Source organism: Uloborus diversus, chromosome 4, assembly GCF_026930045.1.
Source record: "Uloborus diversus isolate 005 chromosome 4, Udiv.v.3.1, whole genome shotgun sequence".
In the NCBI taxonomy this organism is placed as follows: domain Eukaryota; kingdom Metazoa; phylum Arthropoda; class Arachnida; order Araneae; family Uloboridae; genus Uloborus; species Uloborus diversus.
Window position 1 is genome coordinate 118,780,142 of NC_072734.1, and position 27,833 is coordinate 118,807,974.

General features: G+C 32.6%; 1 protein-coding gene across 1 annotated transcript in view; it reads right to left on the bottom strand.

The window, feature by feature from the left end:
• The window catches only part of LOC129219730 (succinate--CoA ligase [ADP/GDP-forming] subunit alpha, mitochondrial-like), a 27,956-nt gene continuing 123 nt past the window's right edge, over window positions 1-27,833 (bottom strand). The window contains exons 2-9 of the mRNA XM_054854017.1: window positions 27,788-27,826; window positions 25,482-25,585; window positions 17,483-17,599; window positions 10,965-11,177; window positions 9,311-9,530; window positions 8,496-8,569; window positions 6,042-6,230; window positions 1-256 (exon numbers count right to left, since the gene is read on the bottom strand). Of these exons, the coding sequence (XP_054709992.1) occupies window positions 242-256; window positions 6,042-6,230; window positions 8,496-8,569; window positions 9,311-9,530; window positions 10,965-11,177; window positions 17,483-17,599; window positions 25,482-25,585; window positions 27,788-27,826 (971 nt within the window). The 3' untranslated portion in view covers window positions 1-241. The remainder of the gene's footprint in view (window positions 257-6,041; window positions 6,231-8,495; window positions 8,570-9,310; window positions 9,531-10,964; window positions 11,178-17,482; window positions 17,600-25,481; window positions 25,586-27,787; window positions 27,827-27,833) is intronic.

Consider the following 27,833-nt stretch of genomic DNA (forward strand, 5'->3'; position numbering starts at 1 on the left):
TTGGGATAAATAAATAATTTATTCCAGCACAACTTATCAAATTAAAAACATCAACAACATTTTTGATAGTCACGGATAGCTAATTTTCAGTCAGAAGAGAATGCCAATTTTAGGATGAGAGCTAGAAAAATGTACAAAATTCCAGGAAAAGTTGCAGACATGAGATCCAAAAGGATGGATAGGCTTCCTTTGAAGGGTCAGGTGTTTTGCTAATTGGACTTTATGAATAGCATCACAGAAATTATGGTTTGACATACTAAAATAAAGGGTAAGAATTAATAAATCTTTCTACACCACATTAATTGTTAAATCAAGTTAATTTAAAAAACAAAACAAAAATCAATATGTTTTTAAAAATCATACAAAAATACATTATAATAAACAATAAAAATGTTATGCAAGTTATAATAGAAATAAATGTTGCATTTCTTAAGCTTTAAATAATTCATCACTTATAACTACATTAATTACAAAACTTCAGGGTGTGGTTTTGGTGATCAAAATTTGATAAAGGTTAAGTTTGTGGAGGTTTTGCTCCTGCATTTTTTGTGCGGTTTTTTAATTTTTATTGTGAATTTAGTGGACTTCCCATTTTGGGACTCAAAAAGGATCTTAACAAATTCCTACTTCTTTTTCATGCGGAAAAAGTAAAAAGTCAAATTTCTCACACTAAATTGTTAGTTGAATTTCCCAGGGGAAAGTTTCTTCTTTTTTCTTGTGATTCTTATTACTTTTGCTTAAAATTACATTAAAAAAAAAAAAAAAAAGAAAGCAAGATATTTAACGAAAAATGAGGAAAAAAATCAATTATAGTGGATGAGACCCTTTAGCTGAATGTTTTGTAGTGTCTGTAGCACCAGCACACCTTAGTTGATTAAAATGTTCTACAGGATATAAAGTAACAACTGAAAGAGGAGAACAATTAATCAAAAAATTTCACAACCAATTTACCAAATATGAGTCACAAAAGCAATTTATTTTACAGACAGTCCAAGACTATTGGAAGTAAATAAACACGATCGAGATACATTGAGAAACGCATAGGATTAAGGTAAAGTTTCTAAAGCACTATTTCATTCTTATTCAACGTAAAATCTTTAGACGATATAAGGTAATTAAAAAGACTAATTTTAGTGCTATCTCACTGTAAGAATATTTTGCAAACCTAGGAGAAACAATGTACTGGGTCTGAAGTAAAAGCTCGAAGATTTGTGGGAAAATAATCAGAAGTGCTCAAGTTTGATGTCGTAGGGGCATGTGTTATTATTGACCAATTGAGTTTAAATTTTGCAGACATTACTTTTTATTATAGTGTCACAAAACTAGGGGGCATCACTTGTTGAATTTCGAAAAAAAAAAAAAACTCGTATAAATAAAGACTACCCTAATATATATATACAGTAAACTCTTGATTATCCGCGGTTATTTTCTCTCTCTTTTTTAAAATGATCGTTAAATGTTTTTAAAACTTATGATTGGGTTATTGTTGGTTTTTACTTTTTACAGAGTAGGCGCCGCTTAATATGATCAGGGTTAATGTTATCATTTGCTTATTGTTATCAGTACCACGAAGTCCCAGAACACTTTTGTGTTAATACGTGTTAAAAAAGTTGGAAATCGTAATCAGAGTCTTCGTTTATTGTTATCACTTTTTCATAAACTTCCAAATTTTCCGTTTTTGTTCCTCAATTAACAGAAATGCAATGGCAAACCTTGACAAGACTAGCTTTCTGTGTGGCATTTTGCAGTTTTCAATAGTAGTGTAAACTTTTTATGGAACTAGAGGACCTGACAGACGTTGCTCTATTCAAACTCGGTAAATTAAAAAGTTAAAAAATTTCAATAAACCATCAAGTGTTTGAACCGTTTAAAAAAAATAAGTAAAAAGAACGTGATTTAAGCTGTGCTTGGTATCAGAATGCGTATATTTATTACAACTTGATTTATCTGATGCCCACTGAGCAGTTGTTTTATTAAATATTTTTTTCTCCCGTACTTAATGGTTTGTTCCTTCAGCCATGCTCAAAGGATAAAAAGCGTCCTCAGATAATAAGTGTAAAAAACTAACTACCCATCTAGAACAAACGGGAAATCCCGCTGCAACATCCCCATATGAAAAAGAATAAAACAATCGAAAGGATATCGTTAAAAAAAATGATAAAGGTAAAAACAGTTCTCTGACTAAGCAAAAATCACTCCTCCCTCCCCCCTCCTGATGTAAAATAAACACATTCTTGAACTAAAATCTCTTTAAAAACAAAAAAACAATTCTTTGCAATTTGAAATATTTTGCCAAATAAACAAAAATACAATAAATTACATTAAGAGTAGCTTTAAAATGTAAACAAATGATCACGCAACTCTCTTGTATATAGCCTAAGTCGCCCAGCCACAACGTTACTGTAATCCAGCCGATCTGTGTGAAAAGCTAACTCTGAACAATTAGCAGTCCGATCTTTTAAACGAAAACTTTTAAAACTTCACACATTGCCTAATTTATTCTTTCCACCAAAGATAAAGATCTTCTACTGCAACGATCTTTTGTGTACAGAACTACCCTGTTATAATTTATCTGGACGAAATAAAATTTGTTTCGTCGTTTCCTTTAATAATGTACTGATTAGTTTGATAATTCTTAAAGTATTCTGGACATTGGTGCCAAAACTCAGATGGATTTGAGCTGAGAAACAAATGTTGCTATGTACAGTATTTTCTGATCATTTAGTTAGGAAAACCTAAAGCGCCGATCTGGTCACATGGTTCAACTACAACGACAGAACACGCATTTTGTGTGAAAATTTCAGTACTTAACATTAAAATATATCACGGGACCTAAAATAGTTGCTTTCAAGAAATGAAGGCTTCACTCTCTCCCTATGTTTTATCTGTTCTCAATTGACATATCACAGTAGGAAATTTCATTACAAAAAGCAGAGCTGGGTTTCTTATTGTTCTTTGGCACCTTGTTAAATATTTATTTCAGTTCTTGCTCAACAATAGGTTAAAATAAATATTAATCATTTGGGAGATATAACCGTTCAATGTTTAAGTGAATTAATTAATTAACAAAAACGTTTCCGATTCGATCCATCGCGCTTTGAAACCATGCTCGCCACAATTTAATTACACACAAAAAATTTGATCAAAATCAATCCAGCCGTTTAAAAGCCTTATGGTGACAAACGTCCACACAGAAGATTTTTATATATTAAGATGAAACAACACATTTCGTTCTCAGTGACCAGACTACCCCTAAGATCCTTTGGTTTGCACATGCAAAACCTGCAACATGTCGCTGGAGATGTTGCAGGTATGGATGTAGAGCTGAATGGTTGCAGATGGTGATCTCCTCTCAATTTTGTAGCTTCCAGGAAAACAAGTTCCCTTCTTATCAGTAAAGCAGAATTTTTCTCCCTGTCCAGTTACCTTAAAACTTCACCCTAAAACAGTCAAACATCTTAACCATGGAGAAAAAGTGCAATATTTTAACTGTCAAAGAAAAAATTACTATTTTAAAACGCTTTGATAATTTAACTATGATGAGTCAAAGAAATGCTGCAGAAGAACTAAACATTTCTCAGCCATTACTTTGCAAGTGGCTAAAAAATCGTGACAAGATTGAAAACAATGTGAAGCTAAATTAAAATTTAAACAACAAGTGAAACTGTGCTGGAAAAGATGGTGAAGTTGAATCTGCTTGAAAATGTGGTTTACGAATTTCAGGGAAAAGGATGCACAAGTAAACAGTCATATTTTATTTCACCTTATTGCTGTGTGTTTCAACATCCCACATTTTATTTTTCCCTTTTATGATTCAGATACTTCCATTCTGCTAATTTGGTAATTTTTAATTTAAAACTGTGTTTAGTTGAGTCATTGTAATTTTAATTCACGGTTGCAAAAATAAATTCTTCTTAGTTGAAAAAAATCATTTTATACGTCCTGGATTTATTTTGGTTATTGTTATCTAATTATACAGGGTGAGTTCGATCGAATCTGCCATACAAAAGGGGGTGATAGATGAGCCCAAGAGGAGCATAGAACCACCCATTATCGTATCCAATCCTTAACCGTAACCGAGTTATGGTAAATTTAAGGGAAATAAGTAAAAAAAAACAAAATTCTGTGAAAACGACCGATTTCTGAAATTCCTGTAAGACCTATAAGGAAAATAAATACATATTGGAAAGAGCAGACTAAATCCTACAAAATGATACCTTTCGCATTAAGATAGTCGCATTTTATTGAGAGTTACATGCTTTGAAACATTGGACACACTCAGAATTAAAATGGTGCCAACATTTTTAATCGACATTTCCAAAAACAACCGTAAGAGCTACAATCAGGCAAATTTACCAAAAACTGGCCCATTCCATTAGCTTTCAGATGATACAACAACAAATCATATTGGGCTTCAAGTTCAGCTGAAATTCAGGCTTTTGTTTGAAACAGTGTAAAAATCTGCATTCGTTAAAAAAGGAAAACCAGCGAAGAGTCACACTTTTCTGTTTTGAATTTTCTGTTTCACGATAGCATGTTGCTTTCTTTGTTTAAGAAAATGATATTTTTATATAAAAATAATAGTTTTAACCATTTAATAAAGAGAAAAAACCCATGAGATAACGATTCGTAGAAATAAAAGAAGCATTACTTTGTAAGAGTGAAGGCTTTCACGGCCGGTGTCAATATTATGAAAGGATTCCGGGCTGTTGTGCCGTGGTCTGAGTGTATATTCTCCAAACCTTTCGGCTGCATCTGCGGCAGCCATCCTCAGTGGTTCCGAGTTCGTAACTTCCAGGGACCAATTTCAGCAGCTATTGTAAATTTTGAAGGTTTATTAAATGTACTAATCGATGTTGGTGTAACATTTTTTGTTATTGATTTTCCCTTTGTGAAAAGCACGGGAAAGTAATGCTTCTTTTATTTCTACGAATCGTTATCTCATGTGTTTTTTCTCTAAATTAAATGTTAAAACTATTATTTTTATATAAAAATATCATTTTCTTAAACAAAGAAAGCAACATGCTATCGTGAAACAGAAAATTCAAAACAGAAAAGTGCGACTCTTTGCTGGTTTTCCTTTTTTAACGAATGCAGATTTTTACTGTTTCAAACAAAAGCCTGACTTTCAGCTGAACTTGAAGCCCAATATGATTTGTTGTTCTAGCATCTGATGAAAACTAATAAAATGGGCCAGTTTTTGGTAGATTTGCCCGATTGTAGCTCTTACGGTTGTTTTTGAAAATGTCGATTAAAAACGTTGGCACCATTTTAATTCTGAGTGTGTCCAATGTTTCAAAGCCTGTAGCTCTCGGTAAAATGCGACTATCTTAATGCGAAAGGTATCATTTTGTAGGATTTAGTCTGCTCTTTCCAAATATGTACTTATTTTCCTTGTAGGTCCTACAGGAATTTCAGAAATCGGTCGTTTTCTCAAAATTTTGTTTTTTTACTCATTTTCCTTAAATTTACCAAAACTCGGTTACGGTTAAGGATTGGACACGATAATGGGTGGTTCTATGCTCCGCTTGGGCTCTTCTATCACCCCCTTTCGTATGGCAGATTCGATCAAACTCACCCTGTATTTGTCCCAAAGTGATCACATTAAGCGGCGTCTACTGTATATAAATTTTGCATTCAATGTGAGTAGCTGCAATGTAGCAATGCTTTTAGCTATAATTTAAATGTATGAGTGAGTGTTATTCATATTTTTTAGCTATTGTATACAGTAGTATCGTTTTCTACCTATTATCCGCAGTTTTCCCTTACCCTCTCCCTACCCTGCCACCCTATTCCGCGGATAATCAAGAGTTTACTGCATATTGTGAATGCATAAAAACTTTCAGTGCCAGAACACCAATTGAATCCTGAGTTGTGACCAATTTTACAAGAAAGAAAAATTTGTTTTTCCAGAAAAGTAGTACCGGAACAATGTTTTGGAACCAAATCACCCAATATATATTTATATACACACACACACAGTAGAATCTTGTCATACCGAGGGGATTGGGGAAAATGCAGCACTTTCAAGCACAAATTACCTGCAAGATGGTGGAGCCCATTTGAGCAGGCGATCTTGTGACAACGACTCCGGCCGAAGTTAGAGCTTCAATTTTTTCTTGAGCCCCTCCTTTCCCACCAGATATAATAGCACCAGCGTGACCCATTCTTCTACCAGGAGGGGCAGTCAGGCCAGCAATAAAGGATACTACGGGCTTAGCATTGGAACCCTATAATTAAGAACACGATAATAAGATACCAACTGGCTAAATCTGCAATCATGTGAACTATAAACATTGACTTGATAATAAACTTACTTAAATGGTGGAATACCAGAAATAAATAGGGCTTATAACTAGTAATGGGCATGGTTAAGAGTATTTTTGAAGTTTTGATTGTTGTTGAGCTGTGATGTTAGAGTTTTAGTACATGTAAAAAACTAATTCCTATGGTGTTAGAACTTTCACTTTTATAGCAGTGAAACCTTCATTAATTTTTTTAAAACTATGATATATACTAGCTGCATCATCCAGCTTTGAACAGTCTACCTTAAAAATAAAAATTATGTCAAGTGAAGCGTGTTCAACAATCAAGCTTGAACCAAAAAAAAAAAAAAAGTTTTAAAAACTCCCGACAGATCGTGGAAAAATCACCAAACAGGAAATATTTTAAAACCCCCGGTTACAGGGAAAAAAGCCTCAAAACAAAAGCCTGAATTTTATTTTTTCATATTCGAGCAAAAAATGGCAACAGATCATTTATCTCAATTTTCTTCATGCTATAAATTTTAATAAAAGTATTGTCTAACAATGACTGCGATCAACAATGAATTTTTAATTGAAAGCTTACATACATTTTAGGATGAAATTAGTTAAAAAAAGTTATAATTCATATTCCAATTACCTTGGAAAATTGGAACAAATTTTATCTAATGCAGAAAAATTTAAGGTTTCTACGGATATATTATCTTAATTTTTGCAAGCATTTTTTTGCCCTCATATTGTAGAAAACACTATTTTTTGGTCCTTAAACTGAAGTTTGAATTTTTCGGTTCTTTTGTGACATTTAAAACCCCTTATGTTCCTTTTCAGGTGCTAAAGTATCTCCCTGCCAAATTTGGTCAAGATCCTATGTAAGTTGTAGATTTATATAGGGAAAAATACATACATACATACATATAAACACACATATATAATTCTCTGTATTATTTATATCTATAGATTTTTTTGACGTAAACTGAAATACACTGTTTTGACTAGTCATGGTCACACTTGTTAAGTTATGGGCATACTAAAAACTAGTAATGGTCTAGCTAAATTCAATAATCTTCCGAAAATACACAAAAAAGTATTCAACAATATTAAAACACTTATTTTTCTTACAATATAATCTAATTTCAACATACTAAATCAAATAACATAAAAACTAAAAAATGAATAATTGACAAATTGCCTTTGAAAGGTGCGTCCAAACAGCAACAACAAAAATAAATGAAGAAATATAACAAATACAGCTATTCTACTGCTGCATTTTTTACTTATAGTTTGCCAAATTAAGCTTATGTTTTATCATCAATTTCAACAACAACAAAAATAAATGAATAAATATAATAAAGAGAACAATTCTACGCCTGAATTTTTTACTTTTAGTTAAGCTTATGTTTTATCATAATTTTGAGTAAGAATGGCTGAAAAATTAATTGTGGTCATGTGTGCCCATAACTGAATTTTTTACTTTTACTTGACTAGTTATGCTCACATTAGCTTGAAAAGATCTTCAGTCTCTTAATTAATGGCAAAAATATCACTATATATGATGATAGAAACAAAGTTAAAGGAATGAGTACGCACCAATAAAACTGCGATCTCATAAGAAACCACAATGTCAAGTTCTTAAGAAAGAAACCCTTCAAAAAGTCAAATGCAAAAAAACTCACAATTGGTGACAGAAAAACATTAAAATATGAATTGCACTGGAAGATAAATTTATGTTTGGGAAAAGTGTGGTGGGATTGTTCCTAAAAAATGCTGTTTTGAGAATCTACTGCCAGGTCTGTGATCAAGTAGTTAATTGTAAGTAATGAAACAAGACCACGGAGGAAAGGTGAGAGCTCGTGGGAAAGGCAAGGGAAGATGTAAATGCATGGTTACGGAACCGGATAGAGATTAAAGGGGGGAAGGAAAGTCATTGAATTTCCTTTCTGTCCATTCCCTCTTCCCTTGTTCATTGAATTTCCTGTTCTGGCACATTCCTCAAGAGGGGAAACCATCTTGGGATGGAAGGTCTTGCACCTATCATCTTGGCATTCATCTGATAGTTTTTTTTTTTTTTAACTTCACATACAACAAAAGACACAGTCTAAATTAATAATGGTCTGAAATCAAAACTTCTGTATTTGTTTTTTTTTTAAATAAAACCTATTACAGTATCTTTTCCACAAATTGAGATTAACACTCAATTGTATTTTAATTATATTTTAAAAAGAAAACACATACTGTATTATGTTTCGTCAAATATTCAGCTGCTTTTTCTTCTTCAACACCACCAATCTCTCCTATCAAAATTATGCCTGCAAAATAAATTTTATCAATTTTATGAAACATTAGTTGAAATTTAAAAAAAAATTGTTTATTTTAAAGTTTAATTTTTATGTTTCATTAATATTGATGATAATAATATTTACTGAAACTAGTAGACATAATTTATCTTCTTGATATCCTTATACACAAATTTCTTAAATAATAGTGTCATATTTGCTACAATTTTCTGAGACGGATTATTAAAAAAAAAAAAAAACAATAATAATAAAATGCTAAAATGTAATATATATTTAAATGGCAGAAAAGATTTACTTTTCGAATCATGTTGTTGATACAAGAGTAGATACCAGACAATCTACCAGTCTGAAATTTAGTCTTGATGAGGAGGAGAACTGGGAGTTTCAAAACAAAAATGGAGCTTGTCCATGGACATTTAATACGTCCCCCCCTTCCTTGGATAACCAAGCATTATATATATTACATAAAATAACAGTTGCTTTGTAAGTTTTTAATTAATAAACAATGGCTTTTTGCAAGGCATTGTGCTTAAATGAATATTTTGTAATTTACTCTGAATTTTAGTTTTTTATGTAGTTTAAAAATTTAAACATTTTTTAAATGTGAATCAGCACAATAACAAGCATAAGAAATTTTATAATTCTAGGTTTTCAATGTTTTGAAATCAGAATGGGGGGGGGGGGGAGAGCTTACATTTTGTAGCTAAATTAAAAGTTCTAATAGGAAGAAATATTTCACATCAAAGCACTTACCCTCTGTTTCAGGATCTTTTAGGAATATTTCTAAACAATCTATAAAATTTGTTCCATTGAAAGGATCTCCACCAATACCAATGCACAAAGACTGACCTAAACCAGTCACTGTCGTTTGATGTACAGCTTCATAGGTCAAAGTACCAGAACGTGACACAATGCCTATTTTTCCTGTCTGGTGGATGTGTCCAGGCATGATCCCAATTTTGCAAGCATTAGGCTTTAAGAAAGAATAACAAAAAATAGCAATGCAAAAATAGTAATGCACAAAATAGCATAAACTATCATTTTCAAAGCATTTTTTCGTAAATACTATGAACCAATTATTAAACATACAGTAAAACTTTTATGAACAGCGATTCCTCTGTACAGTGATTGTCTCTGTCAACTACCATTTTCAAAAGTACCGATTTTCTCCCAAATGGACACAATTTAAAAATTCCCGTAAGAGAGACTAGGCAACCTTCTATTAGTGACCAGATTTATTTCTTATCTAAAAAAATTTTTAGTTTTTCTCTCCTAACATATTAACCAATATAGTTTTTTTTTTTTTGTGTGTGTGTGTGTGTGTGTGTGTGTGTGTGTTAGGGCTTAGAATATTCTAAAAAAGCCTTAGACTTTTATGCCTTTCAGGCTTTGATATATAGATTCAAGAGGAAGTTTAATGAAGCCCTTCATCGGATAAACTCTATCACTACAGTCTCTCCTCCTGCTTACACAGTACTCTTTAAATAAATACACTTCATCACACTATAAGTTCAGAGAGCATGTAAGATGTTAATATAAATGCTATCTTTTGGAATTAAAAAGCAAGGTATGAAAAATAGTTACTAGTGGAAAAAAAAATGGAGGATAGAAAAATGTCCTTTTTGTCATAATTTACTATTCATTCCATTTACAACTGTTGAAGAGGAACAAGAGTAACAGTTCTTCAAGGATGACAGTTTTCTTTTAAATTCAATTCTTTGAATTTTATTCAATAATTGAACTATGAAGAAAATGACCTTAAACAGAGGATGCGATTCTATATATGTATTTTTAAGCAAGGTGGAACATTATTTTCAATAGAGATCTGTTGGGAGGCAATACTTGGCTGCAATCTTTCTTCATAATGGAGAAATAAGCTGAGGCCAAGCAATAGAAGTAGTTTCTAGCACTGGTTCTGAGTTTCCGCTGAAATTAGGCACTTCGATGAAGAAATTGGATTAGTTCGTAAAACCTTTGCATGTGTAGTCTTTTTTTTATCATAATTTCTATAAATTGTTTAATGTTTCCAATTTTACAAGTAATGCAGAGCAGAGTAGTACATCTATTTGAATGGAATGCACCAGTCAATAAAAGCTTACAAACAGTTGGCAATCTCCTCTAATTTGCCAAGTAGGTAGCCAGCAAGGATGAGGATTTGCCTACCTGCTTGATTTTCCCTCTACTCTACATGAAATCATTGTCAAGGAACTTTACAAAAAGTATAGTGATTTATTAATCTCATAAACAATGGGTAGTTTAAAGCAATATTATAATGAACACATTCAACTGATTCATATTCGAAGAGGTCATAGATAGTTATCTAATGTCAGATTCAACGTATAAAAAAATAGTTGAAGCACACTTAATAACTGCTTCAATAAAGTGACATACAATTTACAGACTTTACCTTTATGATTCCAGGACAGTTGGGGCCCACAAGACGGGTCTTATTCTGTGCAGTCAACTTATGCCTCACTCGTACCATATCCTGCTGTGGAATACCTTCAGTTATGCAAACTACCAATGGAATTTCTGCCTCAATGGCCTCCAGGATGGCAGTGGCTGCCCCAGAAGCTGGCACATAGATAACTGTAGCTGTAGCCCCAGTTTGTTCAACAGCCTAAATTATTTTAAAAAAAATAAATAGATAATATGGCACTAGAATAACATCTTCATATTAAAAAAAAATACAAACAGCTGTATGCAGTTTTTCATGATATTTTACTGGACCACTTTGCTTATTTTTTAATTATTTCTGGAGCCCCTGAGATGAGCATTTTGTTATAACTTCAGTTAATTATGAGCAAGATTTAAATTAATCTGACAGTATGCTTCATTTACCTAGGCAAAAAATAAATCTTGCCTCACTGCAAGTCAATAAAGAGCAAAAAATGTTACATTAATAAGACATAATAAATGCATATTGATGAATATATACGGTAACGGTTTGTTAAAAACGAGGTAAAATACTATTAGCACAACTTACCGACACTTATCATTATAATTCAACATGTTTATCTTATTTTCCTCAGCCAATTTCTTTTAATATTACTACTAACTACAGGGTGGTTACACTACATTACAAATACCAATTCCTTTTTTAAGGTTCATAAAGCTTCAGGAGAAACAAAAGTGAGGTGTTTTCACAGACTTTTGAACTTTTAAGTACTTAGTGAAAAAAAAAGCCCACTGGTGACAGATTATGCATATTGTAAAGCTGAAAATTCTAATTTTTAGTAGATACTTTTAATTTAGTAACCACTTTATCAGTGGCAACCAATTTATCAAGGACTCTTCTTTTACGAAAACAAAAAGGCACTACACATAAAGATAAGCTGTAGAAGAAAATATTGGCATACCAGGCCTAGCTGCAATTTTGTTCAATTGCATTTCTTTCTTTTTTTCGTAACCTCCAAGGAGATGCATGAAATACACCGTCAGCTCAGTCATTTCCAGTCGAGGACTGCAGTTTTGTGCTTGTTAGCACTCATCAGCCCGGCATAGGAAGTGACTGAGTCTATATTAGCTACTAGTTTGTTTGGCACTCTTAGCTTCCTTAAGTTGTTTTCCATCTCCAGCTCAGTCACTTTCCTATGCCGGGCTGATGAGTGCTAATAAGCACGAAACTGCAGTCCTCGGCTGGAAATGACTGAGCTGGCGGCGTATTTCATGCATTTCTGCTTTAGCCCTGGCTAATGGACGGTATTTTACTGAATACCTCCAAGGAGAGTTCAAAACATTGTGCATGTCCGCAAATTTGTATTAGCAAGATTTGTAGAGGGCGAGGTAGAGCCAGGAGAGAGAAGTGAATAATAGTTTTTCCGACCCATGGAATACTAAGTTTTTAGTTTAATTTTTTTTATCAGAAACTAAGAGCAACAAAATAGAAATGACATGGTTTCGGGGAAAAATATCAATTAAGTAACAACAATTATCAGTGGCAGGTAGGGTTTTTGAAAAGTGGACGGTTAAGTTCTTTATTTGGTCGCCAAAGTACGATGTTTAATCACTAGGAGGCAAATGGCAAAAGATTATTTTCAGGTAGCATACTGCCAACTTAAACAGGAAGGGCATATATCTCTTTTTTTTTTTCAAAATATTTCTTCTTCATACAAGGATTAATTGCTGCATTTACTAAATTACATTTAATTAATTAGGAAAAGTAAATGGATAAATTTTTGACATTTTTATTAGAATTTAGGGATTGTCTATACATAAATAATATCACACTTTTCTCCAAGACTCTCTTCTTCCCCTTTTGTCACCAATTGCTACACTTCATGTTACCCCCTCCCCCCCCTTTGTCACATGTTGCAATATTTTGCACTTACAGATTCTTATTAAAAAATGCATGATATCACACTTTATGTTAACCTCAGTTGCTCGCAAAAACAATTTCATGAACCCTCCTCCCTCCTCAAAGCATGATATCATTTATGGACAGTCTCTTAGAGAGATTATAAGATTAAATTAAAAAAGATGTTCATTGTCAAAATTTGACAGATTTAAAACTTGAATGAAATATTTGTCCAAATAATTATAATTATTTTTACTAACATAACTTTTTGTATTGATGTTGCACTATGGGTATATGTTCAGTATCCTCATATATATAATTGCCAATTATTGAGTACCGTGCGTTGTTTCAACAATGAAACTCACGCCACGACATGATAATTTGAAAATATGTTCTGGTAATGTTTAACATGCAGGGAAAGGCTTTTTTGTGACAAGGCTTAACTCATTCGGTAACTTAACTGTTTTACTGGTAAGACTGTCATTTCAGGGGAATGAAGAAACGAAAAAATGGTCAACAATGAACGCTACCTACTGGAGTTTAGGGTTAATCCACTGGAGTTAGGGTTACCATTTCAACTATCAAAACATCACCAAACAGGCAATGGCTTTGTTCAAACGTAGAAGCAATTTTCATCCATCATATCTTGACGGGCGATTTTCTAGTTATTAATAAAAGCTCATCTGATTACAGTGACAATTATTTACATGGGCAATGTATGCCCATTAACAAAAATAAGGTTGGAAATATTATTAATGCATTTATAAAAATGATATAATTTAAGCTTTGAATTCAGAGTGTTTTGCTATGTCTCATTCATTTGGCAATAGAGAAGTTTTAAAATAAATTGAGTGAATGTGATATGAACTTTAAAAAAGTCCTACTTTATTTACTGGCATGGTTCTGAAAAACAAAAAGGTGGGGGGATGCTTATAGATGCGAAGAATGTTACCTTAGGGTTTCCTATACCCTACTACTTTCTGGTTGACCTGAGAACAGCACTGCCAATTGCCTCCATATACATGCAGATAAACAATATGAATACCAATAAACAAATATAGCTGAACAATATAGAATACTAACAACATAAGAATTACACACAAAAAACACAGTGACCAATTTGCGTTAAGATCGTCTCCAAGCAACTCAACCCATTAACAATTTGTACAAAGTAAAAAAGTAAACGCATTATAAATTTTGTTTGCATGAATCAATTAATACAAAATAATAACATAATATTACAAACAGGCAAAACTTGTTAAAGAAATTTTTACAGGTGCAACAATTTTCGACATTATACTTCCATGCATAGCAAAAATCAATCTCAAAATAAATATTTTATAGAAGTGTATGATTAAAAAAAAAAATGTTATTTGATAAAACAATGCAGTGGTGAGATGTTGGTGAAAATTGAAAGTAAATAATATATTGAAGAACAAAAGATAATTTAATCTGATATCTTAGCAAATTTATGGAATAAATATGAGTAAGAATGATGCAATATATTTAATACTAGCAGTACTCACACAGGGATGCCCATGCTAAAAATTTAATGGAAGTCCGTTGAATTAAAAAAACTGACGCCCCCTCCCCCTCTGATGTGAAATGATCATTTTTCTTTGTATAAAATGCGTACACACCTTTTCAAAAAAAAAAAAAAAAAAACTATTAAAGTTTCTTCGGAATTTAAAACTTTTTGTCAAATCATTAAATTAGATTTACAGTTGCTTTAAAACTCTATTTAGCAAGTGAAGCGGTTTTTACTGCAATTTAAAATATTTCGCCAAATAAACAAAAAGAGACATCAAATAATATCTTTCAAATGTAAAAATAATTCCGCAACTCTATTGTTTATCGCTAAACTCGCCCAGCAACCACGCTATCATAATCCATTCACCTAAGAAAAAAAAAAACAAATCCCGTGGAACATTCAAAAATCATCCTTAGAAAAAAAAGAAAATGTCAGTACATTTCACTAGGATAAAAACAAATCAAAAGTTTCTTTTCTTTCAAAACAAATCTCCAAAACAATAAATTACATTTACGGTTGCTTTAAAACAATAATCCTAGACTGAACTGCTCAGCGTCTAACGCACAAAGCAACCACGCTGCTGCTGCCAGAACTCAGCCCTTTTGAGAGTGAAGTGGATGTTTTTTCTTTGGCAATAATAAATGCTTCGCCAAACAAACAAGAAAGTAAAAAATCACATTAACATAGCTTTCAAATCTTTATATATTAAAAGCTGCTTTGCCTGGTCTACATTGAGAATAAAAATTGTGTCAAGTGACATACACTCAACAATCAGGCTTAAATAAAAGGGGGGGGGGGAAGCAAAATTACCCATCCAAACAATGACGAGAGATATTAAAAAACTTTTAAGAAATTAAAATGCGAAAGATTTTAAAAACATAACCATGGGAACACGAGATATAGTAAGTTTAAGAAATTAAATGCAAAATAAGGAAAGAAACAATGGATTCAAAAAGCGTAACCGTGGAAACGGGAAAATAAAATGGTTCAACCTGTATCAAAATGATTTTTCGCACTTGATTTAAAAACGCTTCCTTTGAGGATAGAAGCTAAGTTTTTTGACCATAGGTCGAGAGAGATCGGGAGTAAAAAATATCGCTTTTAACAATGGTGTCAAAAAGAAAACTGTGGGACTTTTTGTTGATAGATTTAATGAAGAAAGTAGTGCCTAAATTTTAGCCAAGCCTAAAAAAGTTCGAACTAAATACGCAAATTACTCCAGCCGTAATTAAGTTACAGCATTGAAACAAATTGTTTAGAACACGGAAAATTTCACCCTTTTCAACAATGTATAACATTAATATGTGCAAGTAACTTTTCACTACCATATTCAGGAATTAATGTGAAATTTGGGCCTAAATGGGAATAAACACAGAACTATTTATTGTTTTTTTTTCGAATTATAGCCTATGTCACTCAGTAAGAAAGCACCTTTCATATAGTGAAGGAATTTTTCAAATAGGTGCAGTGGTTCCGGATGATTACCTCAAACATATAAACACAAAAAAATCCGCCCTCTCTCTGTATAATATTAGTATAGATTACCGTACATACTCGCATATAAGTCGAGAAATTTATTACAAAAAATGAGGTTTAAAGTCAGGGGATCAACTTATAAGCGGGGCAGAATTTCCGAAAATTTTCGCTGATTTTTTCTTAGAAAAAACACTAAACACTTGACAATGTGAACATTTTCCTGATTTTAATCCTTCCCTTTTAAGCAGATGCTAAATAAGTAAATGCTTAAACATTCTGCTGTAATTTTACATGGTCTGACTGAAATAAATAAATAATTGCAGTAAACGGCCGACTTTGCGAAAAGTACAGAGATCGCTGTATTCTCGACTTTTCCCCGATAATCGTGAATTAATGCACTTTTCTTTAAAAAATGATGTAATATGGCTACAGCATAAAACTTTATTGATAAAAAAATCAAAATAAAAGCAACAATTAAAAAAAATCACAATAGCGAAATCGAACCCTTTACAAAAATCTCGATCGCAAAAGTGAACCCTTTCGATGCAAAAAAATAAAAATCGGACGTTTTTTAACAAAAAAATGTTTATAACTTTTAATTTTCCTCTTTAAAAACGTTTCAATTCGAAATTAGCGGCAAAACGCTCCCATTTCCCCCCCCCCCAAAAAGTAGGGACTCGACTTATACGCGGGTTTTCGATTTCCCTCCGATTTTTCTCCTAAAAGTAGGGGGCTCGACTTATACGCGAGATCGACTTATTATGCGAGTATATACAGTAACATACTTTGGAAAAGGTAATCTTCCTGTGAAAGTTTTAGAAAAAGTAAATTCATTTTAATTCAGCTTCCTGGGGCAAGATAACACAAATTTAATATTTTTTGTAAAGGAGAAACATTTATTTTGCGAATGTGACAGTATAAAGTTAAGGGACATTCAAAAAGATAAAGTACTGAAGAGCTAATTTCTCCACAGAAGCAATTGGGTGAATCAGAAAGTGAAAACCTATCTATGTAATGAGGAAAACGGCCATGACCAGAGATGAAAATAGTTTCATATCTGTCATTAACACATGAAGGTAGGCAAACAATAAGGAAGAATATAAAATCTCTTCATCTGCTTTCGGCTTTGTTCCAGTGGAACTGCTACTCCTCCAGGGTTTGAATCCTTAAGCTATAAAGGAGTGTAGCTTTAGACAAGGGACGGAGAGTGCTTGTTCTGTGAAATTTAGTCTTAAGGAAAGACAGTTACTAACATTTAAGTGAAAATAAAAGAATTGTTGGTAAATTTAATCAAAATAAGTTAAAAAAATATAATTTTTTTATCGACAGATTCTATGGAGTGCTACTGTCTATTTTCAGAATACAAAACTTTGTGAAAGGTTCATTTTAAAATTTTAGAATTTTTTGAAAGGGCCCGAAACTGAATGCAATTTCCTTTTAAATGACCTGCAGTACCTATTATTTTCTTGTGTAGCGATAAGATGCACCACAACAACATTCATATTAATTTATAGGTGAATTTATTAGAAATTTATAGTCTATTAGAAAGAAAAACATAGAAAATTGAAGAAGATACATTTCTTCAAAACATACAATATGATGGGGGAAAAAAGTCACCAACCTCCTTCACAGATTTAAACACTGGAAGACCCAGATGCTTTGAACCAGCTTTATTAGGTGAAACACCACCAACCAATTTAGTTCCATACTCTATTGCCTGTTGACTGTGAAAAGTACCCTACAATATAGATAATATTTAGAACATACATTGAATGTCAGTTATACATTTTTTAAATGATAAGATGCAGGAACATGATTAATTCAACATTTTACATAAACACATGGGCGTTAATATGCAAAATTTTAGGGGGGGGGGGGGGGGGCTCAGATATTTTCTCTATGGTTTAGCAGGATATTTTCCCCATGGAAACTGATTTCAGTACAATTTAGAGTGATTAAAATTTGGCATTTTTAATAACTTATTCATTAATGGCCGGGGAAAAAATGTGTTTACATTTTTGTAAAGAAAAAAGTACTAAAAGCAAGGAAGTTTTCATTTCAAGGGGGGGGGGGGCTTGAGCCTACACTCGCCCCTCCGTATGGGCACCCATGCATAAACATATGAATGCTGTAATGAGAAGCATTTTAGCCGAGAAATGAATTACCCAAGTATCAATCTTGTTTCAAAATAGAACATACACATTAAGAATTCTGCACTTTTTGGAATTTCATTACGGATTTTGATTAAATTATTTGGAAGACTTGAAGCATAAAAATTTTACAATGGTAAAATTATTTTTAAAATCTAAGAAAGAAGTAATAATAAAAGAGTGGAATTCATTGTGATAAAATTTAAACTAATTTATTATAATTCTTTCTACTAAATCTGAAAGCTAGAAATGATTTTTGCTCCAAGTACAAATTCATTGAAAAAAGTACCCCCCCCCCCCTCCCAGCTTTAGATTTTCTCACTTTAAAAACTGCCTCATTTTATTTTGGGCTGCAAAACAAAAAAAGTTAACATTTAAAAAAAAAATCAGTATAACAGTACTTTGACACAAGTAAAATATGCTGCTTTTTAAAATCAAATGTGGAAGAACAAAATCATTGTAATATCAAAAAATTTTGAAAGCATCCTTCAATAAAATTAGTTTTAGCTTTCTAAATGCAGAACAAGATCCAAGCTTTGCGTTGCAGTTGATTTTCAGCCTTTTCTGATGATGGCACCAGTAGAAAAATAACATGATTTCACTTCGAAAACGGAAGAGTTTTTTTAATGGTGATTCACTTTAGTTTATATATTTGTCATTTTTTAAGGAACATTGATATAAATAGAAAGTTGAAAAGCATAGAGAAATTTTTATAAACACCATGAGAGAGGTGGGGAATACATAAAAAAATCCTTCTTGAAATTAATAACAATACAGAAATAGATAAGTAGATAAATTTTGAAAATGTTTCCTTAGAATTAATATTTATATAGATAAAAGCAGATGTAGAGACGTATAGACAAAATATAGAGATAGATATACATACGTAGATTGATAGTGAAATAGAGGTAGATATGTTAAGTGAACTCTGTGAATTTGTTATGTTGCTTGAAGAATAGTTAGAGATCCAAATGCATTTTTACTATTTTTATTTAGAAAAGGACAACAGCGAAAATATAACGAAACTACAGCAACGACCATTTCAAATATAGTAAAAGTACTGTGTTGCCACAGTGGTAACGATAAATGTATCATAATTTAACATGCCTCCTTACAATTATCTTTACCAATTACAAACATAACAAATATAATTCTTTTTTTTAACTACGTTCAACGTTTTTGTAAAAAATGTCCAAATTATTAAATAATATACTTTTTTTATGCATATAAATCCAAAACGTTGAACTAAACATAAATTTAATTTAGTTTTCTACCAAAAAACAAAATTTCTATCAATTTCAACATTTTTCTGAAATTAGTAAATATAATTTTTTCTAACAACTTAGTAAAGATATCAGCAATGTTTGACTCTGAATCAATCTTAACAATTTCAACGATAATATCATTAACAACATTTCTTACAAAGTTTACTTCTGTCACAACTTCAGATAATGCAATGTATTCTGCAAAGGTAGATGTAATTTTGTTTTTTAGATTTCCAATAAACAGGATTGCCAAATAATTCAATTTCAAATCCTGTAGTTGACTTCGTATCAGTAGTATCTCCTGGTTTTCTTTTGAACACCCATTTCACATATACAGTGCCTTTATCCTCTGGTTTACTCACTAGTGTCCAAGAATCATTTTTGACAAGACTGTTCATATCTATGTCCTTTGCCTCTTTCCGTCGAATAGCCTCATTGCATTTTATCACCTCCTCGAAGTTACCTGGAACTGAAGCATCACAAAGATTCACATAAACACAATAATATCCGAATTCTTCATCGAATCGAACGGGTGGTTTGACTTGCCTTTTCGGTCTCGTTTGACTTTTAATTTCATCATCATTTTTTGCATTGGCTTTGAAACTCTTTTTATTACTTTGCCCATTTGACACTTCTTCAGATAGTGTCCTATCATTTGTATCATGACTGTCATCTTCATCACCATAGTTTACACACATACCGTCTTCTTCAACAATGTCAACATGCCTGGCAACTATTATTCTATTATTGACCAAAACTCTGTATCCAACTTCCGAATATCCAAGCAAAATTCCAAATACAGCCTTTTTATCCCATTTGTTTTCTCTTTGTTCATCTGGTACTCTGACATACTCTTTACTGCCATATAGTTTTAATTCTTTTGCAGAAGGTTTTTTGTCAAAAAATATTTCATAAGATGTCTTATTCTGTTCAGTATTTGTCAATGTCTTGTTTTTCAGATAAACAGCTGTTTTAACTACTTCAGGCCAATAACGCCGATCAACTTTTGCTTCTGCTAGGAGACATCTAGCCATATTCATTATTGTTCTGTTATATCTTTCGGCTGTGCCGTTCAATTCGTGTACATATGGTGGACATGGCTTTATCTGTATTCCTTTTTCTCTAGCAAAGTTTTATATCTTATTATTCATATATTCTTTACCATTATCGCATCTCAACTCTTTTATCATCTTTCCAGTTAAATTTTGAACTTCATTTACATATTCCATAAAACAATCAAAGACTTGATCCTTCGACTTAATACACCAAACTTTTGCCAATTTGCTATAATTTACACATAATGTCCAAATATTTAAAATTTACATGTCCAAATGTACGATGTAGCTTTTCTTTTAATGTTAGTGTTTTATTGGTAACATTTGCAAATATTTTATTTGAAACATTACTTACTATTTTGTATAATCTTTCATCTTTTTTCGTTATTGCTAATAATGTGCCATCAAAATTATAAATTTTTGAAAACCGTCCTTTTGAAACTATTTTATGATTGTCAGTAATTTTCGAATAACTTAATAAATTTGCCTTCATTTCTTTAACATAAAATACATTTTTCAAAGTTACTTTTGATTCAATGTCATAAACAGGAAAAGAGACTTTAATATTTCCAACCTTTGTCGCTTCTAACAACCTTCCGTCTCCTACTTTTACTTTATTTGGGTCCTTCAATGTTACTTGCTCTTCAAAATATTCATCACTATCTATATATATAATTCTCTTACGTGCCGGCAAATGAAGGGGTGAATTTCTAAACCTCTGTTGGCAACACTTCGCCGATAAATCATGTAAACAAACTTCTACGTTGTTTTGAAATCTTGAATCACAGAATACTCAACGAACTTTTTTTTTTTTTGAGATGAGTTTGAGTCGGGCTGTGGCCCATTTCAACCTTAATCAGCAAAGAAAAGCTCAAAGAAGGCAGGAAACCGTTCTTGAATCCAATTTAAGACGAGCCATTTCCAGAGTTGTATTCTCTGATTCGCTGCCGATAATTTTTAGCGGCTGGGGAATTTTCAGTCAGCAGTTCCTTCAACAGATCAGGTGCGTCACACAATGCCGGTAACCGCACCTTTCCGTCATGGCAACATTTAGTATATTTATTTGCAGTATTACGCTCTTTCTGCCAATAAAGAGCACCACAAAATTCGCATTCTTCACACATTGCTCCACAATCATGTTCATCGGCAATGTTGTTTTGAACGCGTAGGCGCTTTGAGCGTCGTCTATTCTCTGCTTCAGTACGACAGTTCAGTTCAAAATGAATAACCGAGAAAGAATTTACTTTATTCCTTTTATTCTCAGCTGAAAGGTTTCGCCAAATTTGTTTAGGGTTATAGTAGTTTTAGTATTGTGCAAGCAAAGTAGCCTTGGCGAGTTTTCGCGTTTTTAGTTAAACCATTTTTTGTTCGTGACGTGGCAAGGATTCAGAATAACAACAAGAAGGACAAACGTTTGAGAAAATATGTTTGGTGCTCTCTGAGCCTGTTTTTAGTCATGGCCAGCTCTATGTGGCATTATCAAGAACAAGATCTTTTGAAGCAGTGTCAGTTGTGGCTCCCAAACGGGACATTTTTAATTGTGTATATGAGGAAGTTTTCTCAGATTAGAATATATAAGAGTGTAAATATATATAAGAGTGTAAATAATGTAAATACATCCCTCGGGGGAGCCTGTAACCCCTAGAGGGCGCGTCCCCAGGTGGCGGATAGGGGAATGCCTTCATTTGTTTTCCAATGGGTGGTAGAAGGGAAATAAAATACCTTCCGCGGACCAACAGGTAGAAGTGCAATCTCTCCAAAGCAATGACAGACACTTTTGTATCTATAATGGTAAAGTTGTGCACATTGCCAAGGCAGTCATCTTACATACAGCAAAGTTAAACTGTCGAAAATCTGGCTAAAGCAGACAAATTAACATTATGAACGTAATTTTCATATTGGTTAAATGGATGGTGACCTAAATGCAATTACCAACTTTAATTTTTACGGAAAATTTTAGCTAGGCTAATGTATTGGCATACAGCGAGCGAGCGAAGCGAGCATGGATCGCGAAGCGATCCACAGGGAACTGCGTAAGCAGTTCCGGGGGTTGGCGAGCGATAGCGAGCAGGGGGCGATAGCCCCCTAGTTTATTATATGATCGGTACACCCACTGTCCAGCATCCAGTTAATTTCATTTCTATTTGTCATAATACTTTCATCAGAGCTTGACATGTTGCTTTCAATTATTGTAGTGTGGAAATTTTCTTCTAACTGATTATTGTTTACACTGTGGTTAAAGTTCGCTCCACGTGCGCGATGATTACCAAAACTTTGACTTCGTTCCTGATTATTTGCAAGGCTTCGTCCACGATAATTTTTGTAACCCCTGTGATGATAATTCATTTTGCTGTTGCCATACCAACAGTTCTTTTTAATATGTCCAGCTTTTCCACAGTTGTAACAAATATTTCCTCGTGGGCCCGATTTCTTTGTTTCAATTTTAAAAGCATTTAATCTTTCCATTGGCGCACGTTCGTCAATCATTTTTCTCCTCGAGCGATTTCGCTTTAATTTTGCTTTTCAAATATTCAGCTGTTCTATCCTTTTCCGGTAAAACGTCAATTAAATTGTCAATGTGGCTATAGTTTGATGGTAATGCTCTTAACATATAATTCAATTTCTCTTGTTCCGTTACGGTAGCACCGGCTTGTTTAAGGTCGTTCACACACTTTTCAAAGTCATTTAAAAATAAACTTAGATCTGGATAATTCTTTAACTTCACATTTTCTAAATTATTTCTACGTACAATTTGCAAAGAAGTGGAAGTTTTCAAATACATTGTGTCAAATTTGGCGATAATTTCAAACGCAGAATCGCATTCATGGATGTATTCTAATTGTTTATTTGTGATAGCGCCATAAATATAATTTGTTGCTTGAACATCTTTTTCTTCCCATTTTGCTCGATCATCGTTAGCATTAACTGTTCGTTGAACCACTTCCTTACACTTTTTGAACTGCAAAAATTTCATCATTCGTGTTTTCCAATTAAAGTAATCTGAACCATCGAAAAGCGGCATACCAATATCACTACTTCTTGCATACGCCATATTAGTTTTCTTTCTCTTATATATCACTGTTTCTAAAGCAACTTACTAACAAATCTTCTGGATCTTCAATAGTTTTCAATAACTACTGCTTCTGCTACCATGTTAAGTGAACTCCGTGAATTTGTTATGTTGCTTGAAGAATAATTAGAGATCAAGATGCATTTTTACTATTTTTATTTAGAAAAGGACAACAGCGAAAATATAACGAAACTACAGCAACGACCATTTCAAATATAGTAAAAGTACTGTGTTGCCACAATGGTAAAGATAAATGTATCATAATTTAACAAGATAGATGTGGAAAATGTTACCTCAAAGTAATAGAACAATACAGCTTAGTAAATATAGATATGAATAGATACAGAGATTGATAGTTATCAAGATAGACACAAAAAGATTAATAATTATAGAGATAGATTAGATAAGTATACATCGACAGATGTACATGTATAGATATGAATTAAATAATTTTTATATTGGTACCAAATTTATTTAATCAGTTGCCTAAGGCATAAAAATGTGAATGGTATAAAAAGCGAATTAGAAAAAACAGCCAACCAATCTAGTGGCAAAGATGAGAGTAAAAACATCTAAGAAGCAGATGCATCATTTGTAAGGGGGGGGGGGCTTCAGCAAATTAATGTTTTTTGTTAATGGGCGTGGTTATGCATTTTTTGATTTTATTTTTGTTGAGTAGCCCCTGCCCCCTAGCCCTTTGCCCCTGGAAAAAATATCGGGCCTGTTCGAAAGACTAACAGCTTCAAGTTTATTTAACATAGACCCTTCTCTTAGATAAGAATACTAGATAATCATAACTATTTGGATTTTATAAAAAATTGGAAGACCCATGGTTTTCCATAGAGCTATGGGACAGTAATTATTTTTAAATTTCAAAAAACACTCCTTTTTTTGTTGACAAACTTGACCTTTGAAAAAGGAAAGAAAAAAAAATAAGGGGGATGGGCGGGCTGTTTTTTCAGTCTTTTTAAAAATACTTATCATAATCTCTAAAGGGCAATGAGCATAAGTTTTACGTAAAAATATACTAAACAAGATAGTTATGTCTTTACACTGATTAAATTTGAAAACTAGGTGAATAAAACACGAAATACACCGCCAGCTCAGTCAATTCCAGCCGAAGACTGCAGTTTCGTGCTTTTTAGCACTCATCAGCCCGGCATATGAGTGCATGGAGGTGGAAAACTTCTAAAGGAAGCCAAGAGTGCCAAACAAACTGGTAGCTAATGCAAGAATTAGCACTGACCAGACAAGTGACCGAAACAATGGTTCGGTTCAACTCGAAGATTGAAGACAAGGCAGGTCTATTCAGTAGGTTACCACACTATAGACAGTCTTCGATTTGAACCAAACCATTGTCTCGGTCACTCGTCTGGTCACTGCTAATTCTGCATTAGCTACCAGTTTGTTTGTATGACTATTGGTCAGTAACCTATGGAATATACCTGCCTTGCCTTCGCTGGCTATAGGGCGACAACCTACTGAATATACATGCCTTGCCTTCAATCTTCGAGATGAACCGAACCATTGTTTCGGTCACTCGTCTGGTGAGTGCTAATTCTGCATTAGCTACCAGTTTGTTTGGCACTCTTGGCTTCCTCAAGAGGTTTTTCACCTCCAGCTCAGTCACTCCTATGCCGGGCTGATGAGTGCTAATAAGCACGAAACTGCAGTCCTCGGCTGAAATTGACTGAGCTGATGGTGTATTTCTGCCTTAGTCCTGGCTGTAAGGCGGTAATGTACTGAATAGGTGAATAAAAGTCCAAGCCTAATCCAAAACATAACTTAAAACCTGAGGACAATTCTTCAAGTGGTCATCTTACTGGCAAAGAAGAAGGAATGACCAAGTCCTTTATTTAAATGTGGTTTAAATGTTTTATTTAAATGATTAGATATAGATCTTAAAAAAGAAAGAAAAAGAGAGAGAGAGAGAGAGAAGAAAAACTATTACACAGCCCTAGGTATGGAACAAGAGGTAGTTTACATTCTTCTCTTACATCAATGAGAGTTTTCTACAGAAGAATTTCTGAAAATTTAAGAAAGCTCAATTAAAAAAATATAGCATCCACAAAACATTTACCTGTTTCCCAGTAAAACCTTGACAAATTACTTTAGTATTCTTGTCTAACTTTAAATTTCCACGGGTATTGGAATAACAACTACGCACACTTAAATGCCTTAAAACTAAATAAAGAAAAGAAAGATAAGGATAATGCATTAAAAGCTGGAATATGAAAACTGCACATAAATATATTTACTATTCAACAGAACATTATATGAAACAACAGGGACAATAAAAATGACAAATTACGTTTATACGTAAATTCAAATGACTTAATTATTTTTGTATTTAAACTTTAACACCCTAGTTCCTTAATAGAATAAGAAAATGCTAAAGTATCAAAACTGCCATATCTTTATCTAAAAAAAATTTCTTTTGCACAAAATTTTAAAAAAAATAATTTTTAAGTGACTGATAATAAAAGATGGTTGACTTGGTTTTATTTCAACCCATATGAGTAAGTAACACACTATTATTATCATGACGAGTTTTAATATCAAACTAGATTTTTCGAGGTCGTTAAATTGTTCATTTTTTTCTTAGGGGCTTCTTTTTTTTTTAAAGAAAGAAAATTATTTATGTTTTCTTCTTAGTTGAAAAAGTCAACATTTTTTTAAGAATAGAATATTTATGAATTGAGGAATTAAAGACCCTATTTTTACACTCACTTTTCTTCACTTAGAAGTACCACATGATGAAAATAGCATAAATCAGCTAGAGTAAATTGCTCTATGGGTTATGGTAGTTCAGATTACAGCGAAAAAACAATCTTAAAGTTTTCCATAAAAGCTATTGATTACCTCAAATTTTAGTAACTACTTTGGCTGGGAAATTTTTAGAGCATTTTTATAATGTACTTTTTTTAAAACTGGAGAATCCTATTCTCTATTACAGGTACCTACTGCAGTTGTTTTGTCTACTTGCAGTTGTTAGTACTTGGGGACTTGTTAACTTTCTAAATTGGTGCAAACAGAGAAATAGCATTTATGCTGTAGCCATGTTTGCTTCTGGTGCTTTAATTTATTTTTATCATATTTCCTTTTTAATTGATAACTTTATATATTCACTTGGTTGGGATTTTTTAAATTAATACAATCTTTGATGACATTTTATTTGGATGGTAGATTTCTATGATTTTTTAAAAAATAATTATTTAATGGGTGATTCCACAATGTGTGTATCATTTTTAACCATTTTTTCCTTTTCAAAGTTCTGTTTTATTAGCTTGGCTGAAAAAAAAAATTAAGCTTTCGTTAATGATATTTTACTTTACATCCTTTTATAAAACAATTACATGCAGAAGATAATTATCCTCAGTTGTTTAATAATTAATTTTTAAAAAAAATTGTAATGGCAACTTTAGTTTTCAGTTGTTACACATGTTACTGCAGTATAGAAAATAACCAACCACAGTATATTCGGTGCATTCCAAGTTAAAACCCCTACTTCCTTCACTGTACCCCTGAAAACACTTCCTAAAACAACTCCAGCAATTTGCTAAATGACACGTTGTGAGCACCTTTGCTACGGACTTAAAAAGTCCAGACTGATTAAGACATTCAGATCAACAACTGCTTCTTCTTGATAGACCCAATGGATCCCTGTAAAAAAAGTTCAGCTTTCTACGACTTAAACAAAAACAAAGCACTTGGCTTTTTCAACACTGAATGATTACCTCGTTCCCTTAAAAAATCTGATCTAAATTATTTTAAAAAGCTGTTTAACTTTTTTTTTGGTTGCCAAAAACCCCCATCATTTTGAAATCATCTGCAAAAATATTGATGCTAATAGAAAGCTTTTTATTTCCATTATTAACAAAAATATTAATCTAATTTTAAGTTTGGAAAAATTGAGGTCAGTGAAAACATTTAATTGTTGTTGTGACAATTAATTATCTATTGAACTTTAAACTTAATCCATAAATGATTTGATGCATTGAAGGTTTACTTTCGAGGTTTCAAACAACGTAAACATTAAAAATAATAAATGTAGGTCACTACTAGTTGTTTAAAACGTTTTCACGGAGTACATATCATCATGGAAAGGTACTATCCTGAAACTTTTGATTATATTTCGGTTCCGAGCATAATCACGAAAAACTAACCTGAAATTTTATCATTCAAAAGTATGTACAATTAGATTGCCCTTCACCGGTTTTAGTTTCTCTTATCAGTATCATATGTTTGAACGGGCACATTTACCTCATAGTTTAAAGCTCTCATACAAATATTCCAAATTTATCACATGGAACAAGATCAAAAGTACAATTTTCTTCGTGTGGTCAAACAATAATCAGTTTCTAAACAAAAAGAATGTTAAAATACCAGGAGCTCGAAGCATAACCCTTGACACAGAAGCAGCCATCTTGAT